Here is a 16,910-nt window from a genome sequence, read left to right as displayed (position 1 = left end):
CATTTTCCATTAACACAGAAAATATGGAATTCTGATTTGATTCACTTGAATTTGACAAACACAAAAAGAGAAAAATAGTGAAAGGAAAGTATTGTTCTCCCATTACGTTTTGCAGTTCGTTTTATCTTATTATGATTGATAGGAAAATCTCTCGACGTTATTGATTAATTGGTAAAGTTAATCACAAAGCCATATGTAGTGTGTAACGTATCTCGTATAGGATGCTTAGAGTATGAGAAATGGAGCACGACGCATAAACACCTTACTGAATGGCACATCACTTGATGCAAAACACCAAGTGAATGGTGCAGGATGCATGCACACGGAGTTTACAAAATTGCCTGTACAAACGTGCAAAGCATGTTTTATCCAAGCCGTGTGAGTCACTTATTGACAACTAGCAAAAGGTACCCCGTGTTGCTGGGTAACACGGTTTCGCTTTGTGATGGGAATAAGCAGGGGGGGGGGGGGAGGGAGGGGATGAGGAAAAGAGAGGAGAGGAGAGGAGAGGAGGGGGGAGTGGAAGGAATAGGAGACTAGGGGAGGAGAAGGGAAGGGGAAGGGAGAAAGAGAGAGAGGTGTCGGAGATAGAGAGAAAGTGGAGGGGGAGAGAGAAATGGAAGGGGGAGAGAGAGGGGAGGGGGAGAGAAAGAGGGGAGGGAGAAGTGGGAGAGCTAATCCTCACCACATGTCGCTATACTGTACACTCCGGGAGGGTGGGGTGCCGAGTGGGGGGGGGGGGGAGGGGGGGAGAAGAGTAAGGGAAAGATGGGGAGGAAGAAGAATAAGGGAAAGATGGGGAGGAAGAAGAATAAGGGAAAGATGGGGAGGAAGAAGAGGGGTGGGAGAGAGCGAGAGGAGGGAAAGAGGAGGGGGAGGAAAGAGTGAGGAGGTCATAGAAGGGGGGTTGAAAATCCGGCAGATGTGACCCCCAGTTTAACGTCCATCCGAGGGACGACGCACACATTGATGAATCACCTTACCCTGACTGTGAAACACCAGGATGACAATTTATAGCTGGGTCGGGATTCAAACCCAGGCTATACAGCCAGGCTAGACACTGTTTCCATGAAACTTGACCACAAGCTTCATCACCCGTGATGTACCAAAGTTTGTTCACGGCATTAAGAAAATCGAAGTCTAAGGGAGTCTACAGGTGTCTGTTACGGATTCGTCACTTCCGCTGTTGTGGTTTTCATCCACTTGAAATATTTCTGATTCTATGTACTCTTATTGTCTTCTAAAGGTTTATTGTTCATGAACTGCTTGCAAAGGATAAAAGCGTTAATGTTACAAAGAGACAGGAAGCCGGATCGGGAGCCGGAAGATGAGGAAGAAGACGAAGAAGAAGGCGAGGGCGTGGCGAGTGAAGTCGGACAAGAAGCGAGTAGCTTCCAGCTCCGTAGCGAGCGTTGTCGAACGAAAGTCGCGAGTGAACTTTGAGTTTCCTTGGAAGGAGTTCCTGCGATAGGTGTTATTGCTGGGGAATTGAAAAACCTGCGTGGTCAGGTTTGGGCGTTGCGATTCCGAAGAATCCTCGCCGGGTCGTGTCGACTCAAGTAAGAGCCGTCGGCCATTTTGACCCTCGTGCTTTGTTCATCAAAATTTCTTGGCTACACGTCAGTTTTTCACCATCCTATTGTCTGTCGGCGATGTGTGTGCGCAACGCTGAGTTTGGAGATTAAGTTGCGGTTTGCCTGCTGAACAGTGAATGTTCATATCTGGAGGGCCTTTGGGATTTCCCATTCCGCCGCGAGTTTGCCTTTGGTTTTGGACCACGTGACTTTTTACGTCGCTTCGACCGCCTACGCCTGAGAGCTGCTTTGGCGGTGCGACTGCCCTTGCCATCCGCACGGGATTCTGGTCTCGATTGGACATTGTTCTAGCGATCGCTGGAGCGAGTCAACTTTGTCTTGAGGACGGGAATATAGAGACATTGGGGAACGTTTTCCACTCACTGGGAACACCGTGAGTTATCCTATGCTAGTTGATGGTGCCATCATAAGATGTATTGAGTGTACTTTTGATTGCTATTTGTTGTACCGTTATTCTTGTGTGATTTTTAATACAATATTTGTTTGTTGATAATCCTTGGTGTGGTTTCACTATTGATTTCTGGCACAGAATAACATATTTTTCTGCCGTGACTCCTTTCGGGGCTCGGAGGTACACCGTGACCAGGGGGTCGGGGAGGAGCACGTAACACGTGCTGTACCAAAGTTTGTTCACGGCATTAAGAAAATCGAAATCTAAGGGAGTCTACAGGTGTCATAGTGGGTCCGGGTTTGACCCGCTAAAATAGGTATCTGCTTTCTTCTCTGAAACTTGACCACAACCTTCACCACCCGTGATGTACCAAAGTTTGTTCACGGCATTTAAAAAATCGGGCCCTACTGGTGTCTAGGGTGTGGTTTCCCCCCCCAAAATAGGTATATTTGCTTTCTTCTCAGAAACTATATATACAATTTCGATGAAACTTGACCACCACCTTCATCACCCATGATGCATCAGCATTTGTTCACAGCATAAAAAAATCAGGGCTTAAGAAGTGTGTGGGGGGTTGACCCCCTAAATAGGTATTTGCTCTCCTCTCTGAAACTACACACACAATTTTGACGAAACAATCACAACCTTCATTAGCCGTGGTGTACCAATGTTTGTTCACGGCATTGGGAAAGTCGGCATCTAAGAAGGTCTACGGTTTGCTCCCCAAAATAGTTATTTTTTTCCTTTGTTTGTTTAGTCTTATGATTATGTTAGTATGATTCTACATGCTGCCCTGTCTTCTATTTAGTAACTATTGAAATTGGTTTAAAATACCGTGATGCTGTTTAAAATACCTTCAGTCACTGTATAGACTAGACGGATTTTTGGAAAAAGGCCATGTATTTTTGGGTAAAAGTTGGGAACCTCACTTTTTAACATAATTCGGGTATGCTGAATTCGCTTAACCCGGTTCCCAAGCCGAATTTTGAGTTTCTCAGAAATCCGTCTCGTCTAGTAGTAAACTGCTTTATTCTACCATGTGAGCTCCCAGGGGTTTTGCCCCTATTTTATTTAATGCTGTGAATAAACTTTGGTACATCACGAGTGATGAAGTTTGTGGTCAAGTTTCAGTTTAATAATGTGTGTAGTTTCGGGGAAGAAGTTTTGAGTGCTTATATACAGCCTGAGTGATGGACACCGTGTGATGTTAATACTGTTGTGTTCCCGGGGATTAAGATTCTCCAAGGTAACGGGTAGCCGATCGAGCTTAACACTCCGAGGCATTCAATCCAAACCTGCACAGACCCCACTGGACGTCTTCGACCCTGGTAATCAACTTGCCCGACATGGAATTATAATGTACAATAAAAAGGTTTAATTAAATAAATGCCAGCAAACAAGAAAATGCATGATAAAACTAAGATTTCTAATCGAGGGACCCCCTCCATACGGACTCGTAAAACAACACAAGGGGAAAAATTACTCAAAGTAAAAATGTGTGTGTGTGTACTTAGCTCTGGTCCCCTTGATCGTCCGGAATTGTCACAGCCCCCCGCGTCCCTGCATGGGAAAACACGCCCTGGCGCGAAGTCCGTGCGCAGGAAACAGGTCTTGGCACGCAGTTCGTTCCTCCAGCCGCCGAGCGTGAAGCGAGCAGGCTGCGCCCGTCCACTCGCCATCTGCTCCACACAGCACCACGGTTTCTCAGCGCAGACAGCCGCCGCACCGTCGGCACCAACGAGCCAGGGAAAGGAAAATGCAGCCGCTCGAACTGATCGCCCGGACCGAAAAGTGCAAATGTCTGACTGCACGACACCAATGTCCCTGTCCCAACACAAGAGCAGGAAAATGCAACTGTGCCTTCAATAGGAACCTAGCGCAAGAAAAGAATATCTGAGACCGTTTGCTTTCAATGTCCCTGGCGCAAGAGACCAAAATGCCGGGCCTCAAGTGTTTTGTTCCCAACGCTCTTACGTCATCTGACGATGTCCGTGCGAGCTCCAATCAGGGGTCCATCTCCTCGCTATATGGCCGTCCTGACCAATCGTTCTTCGGGGCGTGACCTCACGGCCACTTGTCGGCTTTTGTGATCACCCGGTCATTGGTATCAGCGGCAGTTGAATGTCCTGGTTCCGGGTAGTTTAATTTGGTGTTTATTTTAGGTGTGGAGTGCATGGCGGGTGTGGTGTGTGTTATAACGAACAGAGGAGATATCACAGAGGCAACTTGCATACAGGGGATTTACCCTTAAACCCTAATTAACATAAACCCCACCCCTCGTCATGAGGACAAAGATACACTCTTACCCGACATCCGGTCTAATGGGTCCCTGCTTCGGTACAGGGGGTTCTTCTTCCTCATTGCGACATTCGGAGCACGCTATCCTATACAATCCTACCTGGCCCTAAGGTAATCCTTTGCCTACCCCCTCACAAACGTAACAATACGTACCCTTAACTACGTTCAAGGTGAACTAAAAACGGGGATTTTGTAGTCTGTCTGTCCGTCACGCTATCTCTTCCTAAAAAGTTGTGCAGAAATACACCAAGCTTGTGTGAGAGCAGTATCATTTTGGTCCTGCCCCATGAAAATAACAGATAACAAAGTATGGGCACATTTTTATTGAAACTTTGTATATGCAATCAACATTGGGGGGGACGCATGAAATATGTACCAATTTTTTGGATTTGATTCTCAGTTCATGCCCCGGGTGTTCATTCCTTGAAGTCACAGGGGTCAAAATGGGGAAAAATAAACTTTAACTCAAAATTTGATATTGAGTCATTCCTGGTGGAACTTTTTACCATCTTTAAACTTTTCTTGAGGTGGGAAGCGTAGGGATTTGTGATAGCATGTCATTGACTTCTCTGTAACTTGGCTTGTGAAATGTGATACCTTTTTGGTCAAATGTTTGTGTTTACTTCTTGTGGAGTTTGTCCTTTGTTTTAAAATCTGTCCTTGGATGTACCTATATTTAGATATTCTGTAGTTAAAAAATGCAGGCATTAAACAAACCTTTTTTAAACTGGCTGGAGAAATTTTATATTTGTAGTCCCAGGTGTAAACAGCTGTCAATACGTTATTGGCTACAACTACCATTGTCGTTGGGAAACAGGATTGGAATTGAGGTTTTGTACACTCTGAGGAACTTAGCAAGATGAAGGAAAAGTACTCTCCAGCAGAATATACCTGGTCCAGCATCTGGTGAAGTATTATTAGTATTATTAGTATTAGTATTATTAGTATTATTAGTACTAGGACGTGCCCGCACGTACGTGCTTGCCCGTACGTGCGTGCAAAAAAACATGCGTGCAAACAACAACAACAAAAAACAACTTTGAAACCACGTGGCAGTAACGACCACAGAACCCCCCCCCCCCCTCTATTTACATGAAATGGTTTGGTCCATTCGCAAAGCCAGTAACGACCACAGAACCCCCCCCCCCCCCCCCTCTATTTACATGAAATGGTTTGGTTCATTCGCAAAGCCAAAGCGAACGGCTTGCGAGTACGGTGACCATACCTTGGGAACCACTTGTCCGATTAATTTCAAACCTTGAAAAGGCACATCCTCGGGTCCCCAGCAATATACCTGGCAAGTTTCAAGTATATCGGACCGGTAGTTGTCGAGAAACAGCGGTCACAGACAAACACACACACACACACACACACACACACACACACACAGACACACACACATACACACAGAGATTACTGGAATTATAGATAGATAAGTATTATTAGCTTAGGACAAATATGATGGGTGAAATCGAGGATCTCTAGAAATGATAGTTCCTCGAAGTTTTAGGAGACTTTCATTGGAATCAAGATGTCTGAGTTATTATTTGTTCGTTTTGTTTTCCAGCAAGTGTCAACTGGTCTCAGGATCGGTGTCACGGTCGAGATCCCAAGGCAATGGCTCAAGCAAAGGTGGACACAAAAAAGCTCCTTCAATTTGTGGCTGGACAGCAGATAAATGCCGACAAGGCTGTTTGCAGTGAGTACCAAACATCATCCCTGGTTATTTGCTTAAAGTTCTATCTTGTGTCTTTTCCTTGTGTCATGAGACCACCAATAATCATCACGTTTTCATTTTGATATTTGTGGGAAGGAAGGAATTTTTATGCTGGAATGTAATGTGAGATGGGAGGTCAGCATGGTACGAAGCTAACACTGAAGGTTAATAAAATTGACGTATTCTTCTTCCATATGTCATGTCTTCCATACTTCCATATGTCATTGTTCTTCCACATATTCTTCCATATGTCATGTCATAAAATTGACATGACATATGGAATTACAGGATATCATATTAGGATATCCTGTAATTCCAGGATATCCTAATATGATAGCGCACTTGTATGTAAATCACTTACTAACGCATCGGGGAATCTGCACCAGATCCACTTCACTTCAGTTAGTTGATCCATCAGTGAATGTTTTAGACATCAATTGGGGCTGGCTGGATGGTCTGGAGGTACGTACACTTGCCTCTCAGCTTTCTAACCTGTGTTTGAATCTCTGGGGTCACTGTGCCCCCCAGCTGGGCATGCATAGTAGTAGTGGTAGTAGTAGTGTTAGTAGTAGTAGTAGTAGTAGTCGTTGTCAATTGGCAGAACAAGAAAATGTAACGTGAAAGTAACAATCTTGTTGAAAAAGGCTCCCAACATTATTGGCAGCAAACACAACAGCTTGGGTTAAGACATTCTGCATTATCTTGAGCAGAATATACCAATGTGCCATTTGATGTGACAGGGAGGGAATGGAACAAGGAGCATTTACCAGAGACAGACTTGAAAAGGCACCACTGCATAGTTGTGTTGCCTTTTCAAACAATTTTGAAGAGTTCAACCTCGAGATTTGCAAGATTATGTTTTCTGGCTTGTCTTAGGATGGACCCAAGTTACCTTTACTTGATTTGGGTTTCCATGTCGATAATACAGAATCGAACCACTCTGGGACATTTTGTCACTCCACTTGAGGGCCATGATGAGTGGAGCATAATCCACAACTTGTACTTCCTTTGAAAAAGGACTGGTGCAATATTGTGCTAACTTGATCACGTTATTCAAAAAAGGTCATTGTTGATGACTGTTCCAAATTCATATGTAGCTTGTACAATCTATTACAGTGGAATCTAATTCTTCCACTTAAAATAAAATTTATAAGCACCCTACTTGGTGTGGAGATCGTTTTTTTTTTTATAGGGGTCGCACTGGATGATATGAGAGGTGAAGGTGTGTATGGATTTCATTTTTTTCCATTTTGCAATCTTATAGTGATGCAAAATAAAGATTAAAACATGAAATTGCATTTTTGTTTACAAATTGTTTACAAATTGCATGTTTTTTTGTTTTTTTGTATACAAGATCGAGGCTCGTGAATGAGCTAACATTAACCACACAAAACATCAAACAGACACATAAAACATATTGTTACAGATACGACTTTGATGGTATGGTGGGCCGAGCGGGATGGCCGCCGTATCCGTACAAGTTACCCCGATTGCACCCGGGGTTGACTAATCGCGCTATGCTGGCTCAATAAGAAAAAGAAGACACCCGGCTGGATTATAATGACACAATACGACACCAGGGGTTCAGTTCTCAAGTATATTCGTACGGAAAAAGGTTAGATTACAACTACAAGAGGGACAGCATAGGAAGACAGGCACTTAGACACACTCTTATATTAACCCTAGACAGACCACAGATAAACGGGACAACGCTGACTCACACGGGATTTGATGGCAAGGAAAGCGGCAGTCGATGGCTCAGGTGCACCTGGCTCAGGGACAGAATCACGTACGGTGGTGTCCAGCAGATGCGGGGAGGTCGCTCAGCGCTCGTGGGTCGCGACTTTGGTGGAGATGCCGGGGAGGTCGCTCAGCGCTCGGGAGGGTCGCGACTTTGGTGGAGATGCCGGGGAGGTCGCTCAGCGCTCGGGAGGGTGGCGTCTTGTCCTTCCAAGCTCGGGGCGCATCTCTCGTCACGTCCGGCGCGGGGCCGCGTATATCCGGCGGGGGGTGACACGCCCTCGGCTCGTTAGCGCCGCCCCAGATGGCATCGGCCCATGGCTTCTCATTGGGTGCGGGGGTTACCGGCTCCGCCCTTGACGAGGGGCCGACAGGGAGCCCCTTCGTGGTAACCCCGTGGAGCGCGTGGTCAATGGCGGCTAACCGAGCCGGAAGGAGGACGCCCACTCCCCATGCCGTCACCGCGCCGCCCCCCTCTTTTGTTGTTGTTGTTGTAGTTGGCGCTTCTTCATGGGGAAGAGATGCGGAGAGGTATGGGGAGGTCCTAAACTTCCTAACAGGTGCCATATAATCACATTCTGGTGCAACGAAGAGTCATAATTAATGGAAACAAGTCCTTAACTGACATAGATTAAGAATAACTAGCAAGATGTCCTATAATTGTCTACGTGTGGTGCGGGGGACCTGGGCACGACATTTAATGGGGGAATAAGGGGAAGGTCGGCTCTACTGATTGTTATTTACATGCAATGGGACTAGGGAATGGGGGACTGGGGAAAGTTGGGGAGTATTGGAAAAAATAGGGGAATATTTACAAGCGGATATGGAGGCCAAATTCCATATTCGCAACATTGCACCCTTCTCTACCCTCGGGGCGTCCCGACCCGATAAATTTTTACCTACTTTAGTGTGGCACGCAATGTAGTTCCCTCTACTATTAACTCTACCCTGAGTGCGACAGTTTTACAGATATTCACAAATGAGTAAATATGTCCCCCTGCGACGTTGCACCCTTCTCCTCACAGAACCACACCCACAGGATAACCGAATCCGGAAAGAATTCTCAAACTAAACATACAGCCGGTAGGGAGCATTATTTACAAGACTATGCTGCTATTTACACTACGATCCAGGACCTGTTTTTGGAGGAACACATGCAGATGTTATGCATAGAGAGAGCGCGCTTGCCAGCATCGATACACCAACCCACGAGTGCTCTGTGGCCGACGGCCTTTAATAACGTGCAGAGCACCCTTCCCGAGCATCAAAAGCACCACCCCACCACCAATCGGTGCAGTCACCATTGTTCAATGATTAAAAATAAATGCGACAACCCCTAACCCTGCAGGTGTCTCTTGCTCTTCTTGTGGTGCACTTGGTGTTACTTAAAAGTGGTTCACCTGTATGGCATAGGTGCCACGTTGACCCATAGGTCCATCCCCGGGTGGTGCTTGGCCGCAAACGAACTGCGGTCCATCGTGGGTGGCCACAAACATTGCGGTCCATATGGTGTATCGATCCCGGCAGCAAGCAGCGAAAGTGCAGGCCCACAACTGCGTCGCCAGCACCTCTCTCTCCTCTCTCTCTACCCCAAAGCCAGATCCTCGGAGGTGGGAGACAAAAACAAGACAAGTGAGCAAGGTGGTAAGGGCGCAAAAGTGCACGCAATGCAAGGTGATGCACACTGGGGGCACATGGGAACCAGGTGAGACAGGTACGTTCCTACCGTACGCCCCCCCCACCAGGTAACCTACATGGCCCCTCCCTTACCCCTTACTGTATCAACAAAACACAACACTACCCATAAACATCTACTTTACAAATCCACAAACATCCCTACTGTCTTCCCCGTTCCTCCCATATACCAAATTCGTCTTCTCTCCCTCCTAACCAATCAAATTTGCCATTTTCAACTCTCATCAAAATTTGCCATTTTCAATTCATCATCAGTCCCTCCTAGGGAGGGAGAGATGGAATCACCCCAATGTCTCATCCACGTCGTGATGCGTCTCACAAATCCAACAGCAATTCTCATTTCTGCAACACAAACAAAGAAAACACAGGTGTGGAGTCATCATCATCACCACAGGCAAGTGGCTGCGTATGGTGCGACAGGTTCATCAATCCTAACTATTTCCTAAATGACTTTAACAACTTTACACTACCCGGGGTCTTTCTCCGGCCAACCCATTGGCCCTCTTACACTATGGGTTCTAAAAACCAATTCCCATTGGCCAAACTGTGGTGCTCTTCAATTTGGGGTCTCACTCCCCCGATTCATCTCCCGGTGCCCTCGTACAATTTCTGGGCTGTGGCGTGTACCTCTCCCAGTGGGTCTACCCACCTGCACCCCTCCACCACTGCAGTTGCCTCCGAGCTTACCTGCTCCTTACCCTAACCTAACTACCAGGGGAAGGCCCTCTGGCTCTCTCCCCACTCCGTGCCCTCTCTGGCACTGGGCTGCCCGATCCACACCCGGGATCCTCAGGCACCCACTCACAACTACTGGCTCCCAGAGCCCACCTGCGGCCTCACCTGGCCGACATCCTCACAGTGGTGGAGTGCCCAACCAACTACACACACTAACAGGCTACACGCCCAGCCATTTCCACAACACTAATGCACCCATCCACAACACCATTCTGCAACCGCACCACAGATGCCAATATCCAACCACAATTTACCTGCACCCTCTACCTAACACTTACACTACCCGCCCCGGGTACTCGTGAAAGGGGTCCACTCTTCCCCCATCCACACCTTCGCACCATGCACACCACTCCGTACCACTTACTCCAACTCTCTCCACACACCTGTACCTGCACACCTGTGCTCTCACACCTGGTGCCACCTGCACCCTTCTCTCCCCAAGCGCATTCGCGCTGATCCACACACTCACTACTCATACACGGCTCCACACACCTGTCCAGTTGCACACCTGTGCAATCACACCTGTTCAATTCTCACACACACGGCATCATCTCAGCTAACTACTCCCTTCTGAAACTTGCGCTTCCCAGTCGTCCCTTTAAACTATTGCGCTCCCTCGTCATTATCATCCATACTAATCTACCTGCGTCCCCACTACAGGTATCAGTCACTAACTAACCTTAACGTTACCTAAGGTCATCTTCTCTAGATCCCTACACACAATATCCTAACCCACCCGGGCTAGTTTTCACTGCCATACACCCCATAAGCTATAGCTCCTTTGCCCCCCACCTGTGAGGGATGGTGGATTTGCCATCCCAACACATCGGGGGTCTCTCACTACCAATTTTGCACATCAAATTTCAACAAATCAAAAATTTGGCCAATCACTGCCCATCATCTGCCAATCACTACTGCCAATCCCTTGCCAATCATCAAATTTTGTTTTTCTCCAATTTTGGGTCCAAAACACTAACCTCATCACCCAGTCGACTCACTAATACCTCTCGGTGCGCCAATCCCTGTCCAAAGCCCGGCTTCGTAAAGCCAAGCAATGGATGCTGGTTGTTTTGTGCCAGCGGCTGGATGCGTCCGGCACTCGGTGCAGGGACGGGGGCTTACCCGTGCCGAGATCCCACACACCACCTCGGCGTGGAGCCATCCAATGCCCCGATCTAGACCTGCCGGCACGTCTCACCAAAAAGTGGTCGCCATGACGACCCTTTCTATCGGGCTGCCAGCTCCGCCTAGTGGAGCCTGGACGCGGCCGTTCAAAGCGAGGCCCGGCACGCACCGAGGGCCTGCTTCGGCTAAAAGTCGCTCTAACCTCTAACCCATTTAATGTCGATGCTTCACCTGCATGCTTACACCCCGAAGCCCGTTCCTTGCTCACACATCCAGCCGTGCTCATGCTCCTCGTACCTTTCCTTACACACCCAGGCACACCCATTCCACTCACAGCCTTGGTCACACACCTGACCACCGAACACTTTGGCACACATTCGTTGCTCGCACACCTCACCAATACACCTCTTCGCGCCCCCTCCTCGGTCACCTCCTCTGTGACAATCACAGGTGTGCCCTCATTCGCACACCCAACCACGTGCCTCACCACCAACTCCAGCGTGCATTCCCACTCACGCTCTACCATTCCAGGTGTGCATCCTTCCATCCCAGGTGTACATCCTCGCTCACCTGTCACAACTAACTCACGCTCCATGTCACTCTCACTACTTTCACCTCCATTCCTGATAGCGCACTCACCCTTACTCTTGACAGCGCACTCTTTCCCCATGCACCTGTCCGTCACACACCTTTCTCGCGCACACTCTCCCGTCACACCCTCTGTAACACTCACCACAGGTGTGCATTCTTCCTTGCCTTTGACAGCGCACTCTTTCCCCATGCACCTGTCCGTCACACACCTCCCTCGCGCACACTCTCCCGTCACACCCTCTGTAACACTCACCACACCGCGCTCCCATGTGCTCCCTCGCACACACGCTACGACCGACTCACTCTCGCCAGCACACTCACTCCTTGGTACACACTTTTTCCTCACACACCCCAGAGTCGGACTTTCTCGCACACCTCCTTTTTCGCACACCAGACCTGTCGCACACTTCACCAACGGCCTCTCACGAACACCCGGGTCTATCTCGACCCCCAAGCTTCTTAAATCCCCTGGCGCATCATACGCACGACCATATTGGTCACCACTTACACCGGGTCCTCTTCCTCTTCGCTTCTCCTCCATCACCTGCGAATCCCTCATCCGGTTAATGAGCACATCATCACGATCCAAACACAGACTTTGGACCAATTCTTTTATCTCCTCTTTTATCTCTTTCTTATCCCCTCTCCGTCGCTTCTTAATTTCGCTCATCCCTTCTTCCACTTCTTCTAATTTGTGCTTCACCTCTTTTATTCCCCGGTACGTCTCCTCAAGCTCATCCTCTAAGGCTACCTTGACCGTTTCCAGGTGCGTCCTCACCTGCCGGTCCTTCGTCTCCATTACCTCTATGACCTCGTCCAACCTCGTTGTCAGTCCCTCACGTACCATCTGACATTCCCTCTTCGTCGCTACCAAGTCATCTTTTAGTTCTTTCTGTGTCGCCTTTAAACCTCCTAATACCGCAGTGTTCCTTTGAACCTGCTCCACTAACTCCGTCTGTCCCACCGTCAGCTGCTCCACCTCTTGCGTCAGGTCCTCTATGCCCCCTTGTAACTTTACAGTCCCCTTTCTCACCTCCTTTTCCATGTGCTCCTCACAGTGCCTCACCTCCTCGCGCACTCCTCCGACCTCCTCACTCACTCCTCTTCTGATCTCCTCTCCCATCACTTGCATCTCCTGCCCAGATGCCACCCTCATCTGCTCCATTTCCTCCCTGTGAGCATCCAGTTTGGTTTCTACCCCCATTCTGACCCCCTCTATCTGCTGCTCCATTTGTTTAACTTCCCTTTCCGCTTGGTCCCTCATGTCCCTCAATTTGCCTTCCATACTGTTTTCTAACCCCTCTAACCCATTTTTCACTCCCTCTATCTGATTCTCCTGGGCAGCCATTCTATTTTCTACCCCCGTTAACCCATGTTTCACCTCTTTTATCCCGTTGTCTAACCCCTCAAAATTATTGTCTAACTTCCCAATTTTCTTGTCTAACTCCTCAAAATTTTTGTCTAACTTCCCAATTTTCTTGTCTAACTCCTCAAAATTATTGTCTAACTTCTCACCGGTACCCCTCATTTGGCCCTCTAATCGCCCACTATCAACCCTCATTTGCTCACTCTGAGCATCCATCCGGTTCCCCATTACCCCCATTTGGTCCTCCAATCGCTCACCCAATCGCTTACTATCAGCCCTCATTTGCTCACTATTAGCCCTCATATCGTCCTTCTGCAGGTTGAGGGACGCCTGCATTTGCGCCATAAATTGCTCCATGAGGGCCTGCATTTGGGCCATCCCTCCCACTTGTGCAGCGGGTGCGGCCGCCGTAGCTACTTGCGAGGCGTCATTTCGCGCGCCCGTTACCTCGTGCGTGACGACGCTATTTTGCGAATCTGCTACCCCCGCTGTTTCGCTCTCCTCATGTCCCTCATGTCCCTCAATTTGGTCCTGGACCGACCCTGCTTCACTCTCCCTAACCGGACCCCAGCCGTCTTGATCCGCCATAGCGCGACTTTCAAAATTCGGGTTTTGTAAAACAAAACGAATTTCGGCCGCTCCAAATTTTGACCAAATTTTTTTTTTCCTCTATTCGTTTTTTTTTTTTTTTCCAAAATTTGGTCGGGCCTCGAATCTCACTCCCGACACCAATTGTTACAGATACGACTTTGATGGTATGGTGGGCCGAGCGGGATGGCCGCCGTATCCGTACAAGTTACCCCGATTGCACCCGGGGTTGACTAATCGCGCTATGCTGGCTCAATAAGAAAAAGAAGACACCCGGCTGGATTATAATGACACAATACGACACCAGGGGTTCAGTTCTCAAGTATATTCGTACGGAAAAAGGTTAGATTACAACTACAAGAGGGACAGCATAGGAAGACAGGCACTTAGACACACTCTTATATTAACCCTAGACAGACCACAGATAAACGGGACAACGCTGACTCACACGGGATTTGATGGCAAGGAAAGCGGCAGTCGATGGCTCAGGTGCACCTGGCTCAGGGACAGAATCACGTACGGTGGTGTCCAGCAGATGCGGGGAGGTCGCTCAGCGCTCGTGGGTCGCGACTTTGGTGGAGATGCCGGGGAGGTCGCTCAGCGCTCGGGAGGGTCGCGACTTTGGTGGAGATGCCGGGGAGGTCGCTCAGCGCTCGGGAGGGTGGCGTCTTGTCCTTCCAAGCTCGGGGCGCATCTCTCGTCACGTCCGGCGCGGGGCCGCGTATATCCGGCGGGGGGTGACACGCCCTCGGCTCGTTAGCGCCGCCCCAGATGGCATCGGCCCATGGCTTCTCATTGGGTGCGGGGGTTACCGGCTCCGCCCTTGACGAGGGGCCGACAGGGAGCCCCTTCGTGGTAACCCCGTGGAGCGCGTGGTCAATGGCGGCTAACCGAGCCGGAAGGAGGACGCCCACTCCCCATGCCGTCACCGCGCCGCCCCCCTCTTTTGTTGTTGTTGTTGTAGTTGGCGCTTCTTCATGGGGAAGAGATGCGGAGAGGTATGGGGAGGTCCTAAACTTCCTAACAGGTGCCATATAATCACATTCTGGTGCAACGAAGAGTCATAATTAATGGAAACAAGTCCTTAACTGACATAGATTAAGAATAACTAGCAAGATGTCCTATAATTGTCTACGTGTGGTGCGGGGGACCTGGGCACGACATTTAATGGGGGAATAAGGGGAAGGTCGGCTCTACTGATTGTTATTTACATGCAATGGGACTAGGGAATGGGGGACTGGGGAAAGTTGGGGAGTATTGGAAAAAATAGGGGAATATTTACAAGCGGATATGGAGGCCAAATTCCATATTCGCAACAATATAATAAGGGAGCGGTAGACAAGATGGGGAGAGAGGGGGAAGGACACAAACACAACATTTGAGAGCAGGGACATCGGGAGATCTGTGGGAGGGAGAGGGCTTGGGGGGAGGAGTGGGGGGATGGGAGAGGTATAAAACACATGGACACTGCGAGGACTTCCAGGAAAGAAGTTGGTATTTCAAAAAAGTGGATCTGGGGTGAATTAGCAGGGGGTAGAAAAGATCAAGGTTTTGGATGGGGGAAGATAAGAGATGGTGGTGAACAGCTGTTTTAAAGACCTGGAGGGAGGAGTGGGATTGAAGGGAGTGGGGGAGTTTGTTCCAGAGGTGGGAGAAAAGGGGAATGAAAGAGTGAAGGTGAGCAGAGAGCCTAGATTTTGGCAGTTTAACCATAAGAGGTGTATGTATAAATAATAGGCAGTTTATGTACAAATTATAACTTGTAAGTATTGCATTTGTTCATATGAAGATGTCCTGTTGAAAAGCAATAAATTTTGTTCCATATTGCACGAGACAAATGTCATCTTTGCCTTCTTTGCAGATATAGTGGATAAGAAGTTGTTGCATTTCATTTTGCTGCATGAAGACGTAACTCTTCAATACTTCCTACCGGCTGTGACCATGTAGGAAGAGTCACATTCTTCAGAGAGGGAAAAATCTTTAATGATTGTGAAATCTTCAGCTGTGCTTCTGACTCCTCATTTTTCAAACATTTGTGATTCAAATAAGTAAATAACAGGTTTTCTGTTTTGATTAACCAAAGGATGTTGGGAGTTAACTTGAGGATAAAATTATCAATTTTGTATTCCAAAAATCTTATTTGTTGCTATTTTGAGTTTAAAATATAATTTTTGGTTGTGAGATTTGGGGCAGTGCTGCTTTATAATGGCAGCATTTGTGTGAGATGTTTGTTTGACTATCCAGTATCCTGCAATGTGTGGACTCGCATGTACATCAGACCAGACAGACAGAGCAGGCAAGTTATCTCCTCTCTGAGGGTCATCAGTAAGCCACATTTTTTTTTTTCTAACCAACAATACTGTAATAGCATGGTAATATTTTCTGAGATTAGCTGTTTTCAAAAGTTTTCAATCCAAATATTTAACACTGCTGCAGCCAGCTAGATTTGAACCTGCCATATGTAGGATGTGTCAATCAAGTGTCCGAACACTTGGCCACCACTGTATATTGTTCATTTGTTTTACCTTTGCCACACATTTATGCGATTGGTTTTATGGTAATTAAAATATTTTTGAAAGGCTGGATTATGATTGTTACCCGGTGCACCCAAAGCGAAAAGCAGGATTAAGCAATTGGTTCATTTCGGTCTGTCAGTCCATCTGTGTTATGAGTGGAGGAAATTAGGTGGAGGAAGTTAGGAGTGGAGGAATGGTTGATCAGAGTAGTGATGGCAATGTACAAAAGAGCGCGTGCAGCTGTAAGGACGAAGGACGGGAACAGTGGTGAGTTTGAGGTGAAGGTGGGAGTGCATCAGGGGTCGGTACTAAGTCCACTACTATTTGTAGCTGTGATGGAGGTGCTGGCTCAGAACGTAAAGGAGGGTTTACCGTGGAAGTTGTTGTATGCAGATGATCTGGTGTGGATTGCGGAAAGTATGGATGGACTGAAGGAAAAGATGAACAAGTGGAAGGAATGTATGGAGACAAAAGGTCTGAAGGTGAATATCGGAAAGACGAAGGTGATGGCAAGTGGTAAAGCATGTGGTGAGGTGGAAAGAACTGGGAAGTG

The 16,910-nt window shown here is 47.9% G+C and overlaps 1 protein-coding gene across 1 annotated transcript in view; it reads left to right on the top strand.

Annotated features, from left to right (window-relative positions):
• Positions 1–16,424, top strand: part of HUS1 (HUS1 checkpoint clamp component) — a 60,314-nt gene extending 43,890 nt beyond the window's left edge. Inside the window, exons 7-8 of the mRNA XM_068102676.2 lie at positions 5,852–5,983; positions 15,703–16,424. Of these exons, the coding sequence (XP_067958777.1) occupies positions 5,852–5,983; positions 15,703–15,788 (218 nt within the window). The 3' untranslated portion in view covers positions 15,789–16,424. The remainder of the gene's footprint in view (positions 1–5,851; positions 5,984–15,702) is intronic.
• Positions 16,425–16,910: the final 486 nt, after the last annotated feature.

Source organism: Myxine glutinosa, chromosome 1 (genome assembly GCF_964187855.1).
Source record: "Myxine glutinosa chromosome 1, kmMyxGlut1.1, whole genome shotgun sequence".
Classification (NCBI taxonomy): Eukaryota; Metazoa; Chordata; class Myxini; order Myxiniformes; family Myxinidae; genus Myxine; species Myxine glutinosa.
The sequence above is the reverse complement of the archived record's forward strand: the minus strand, read 5'-3'. Positions and strand labels throughout refer to the sequence as shown.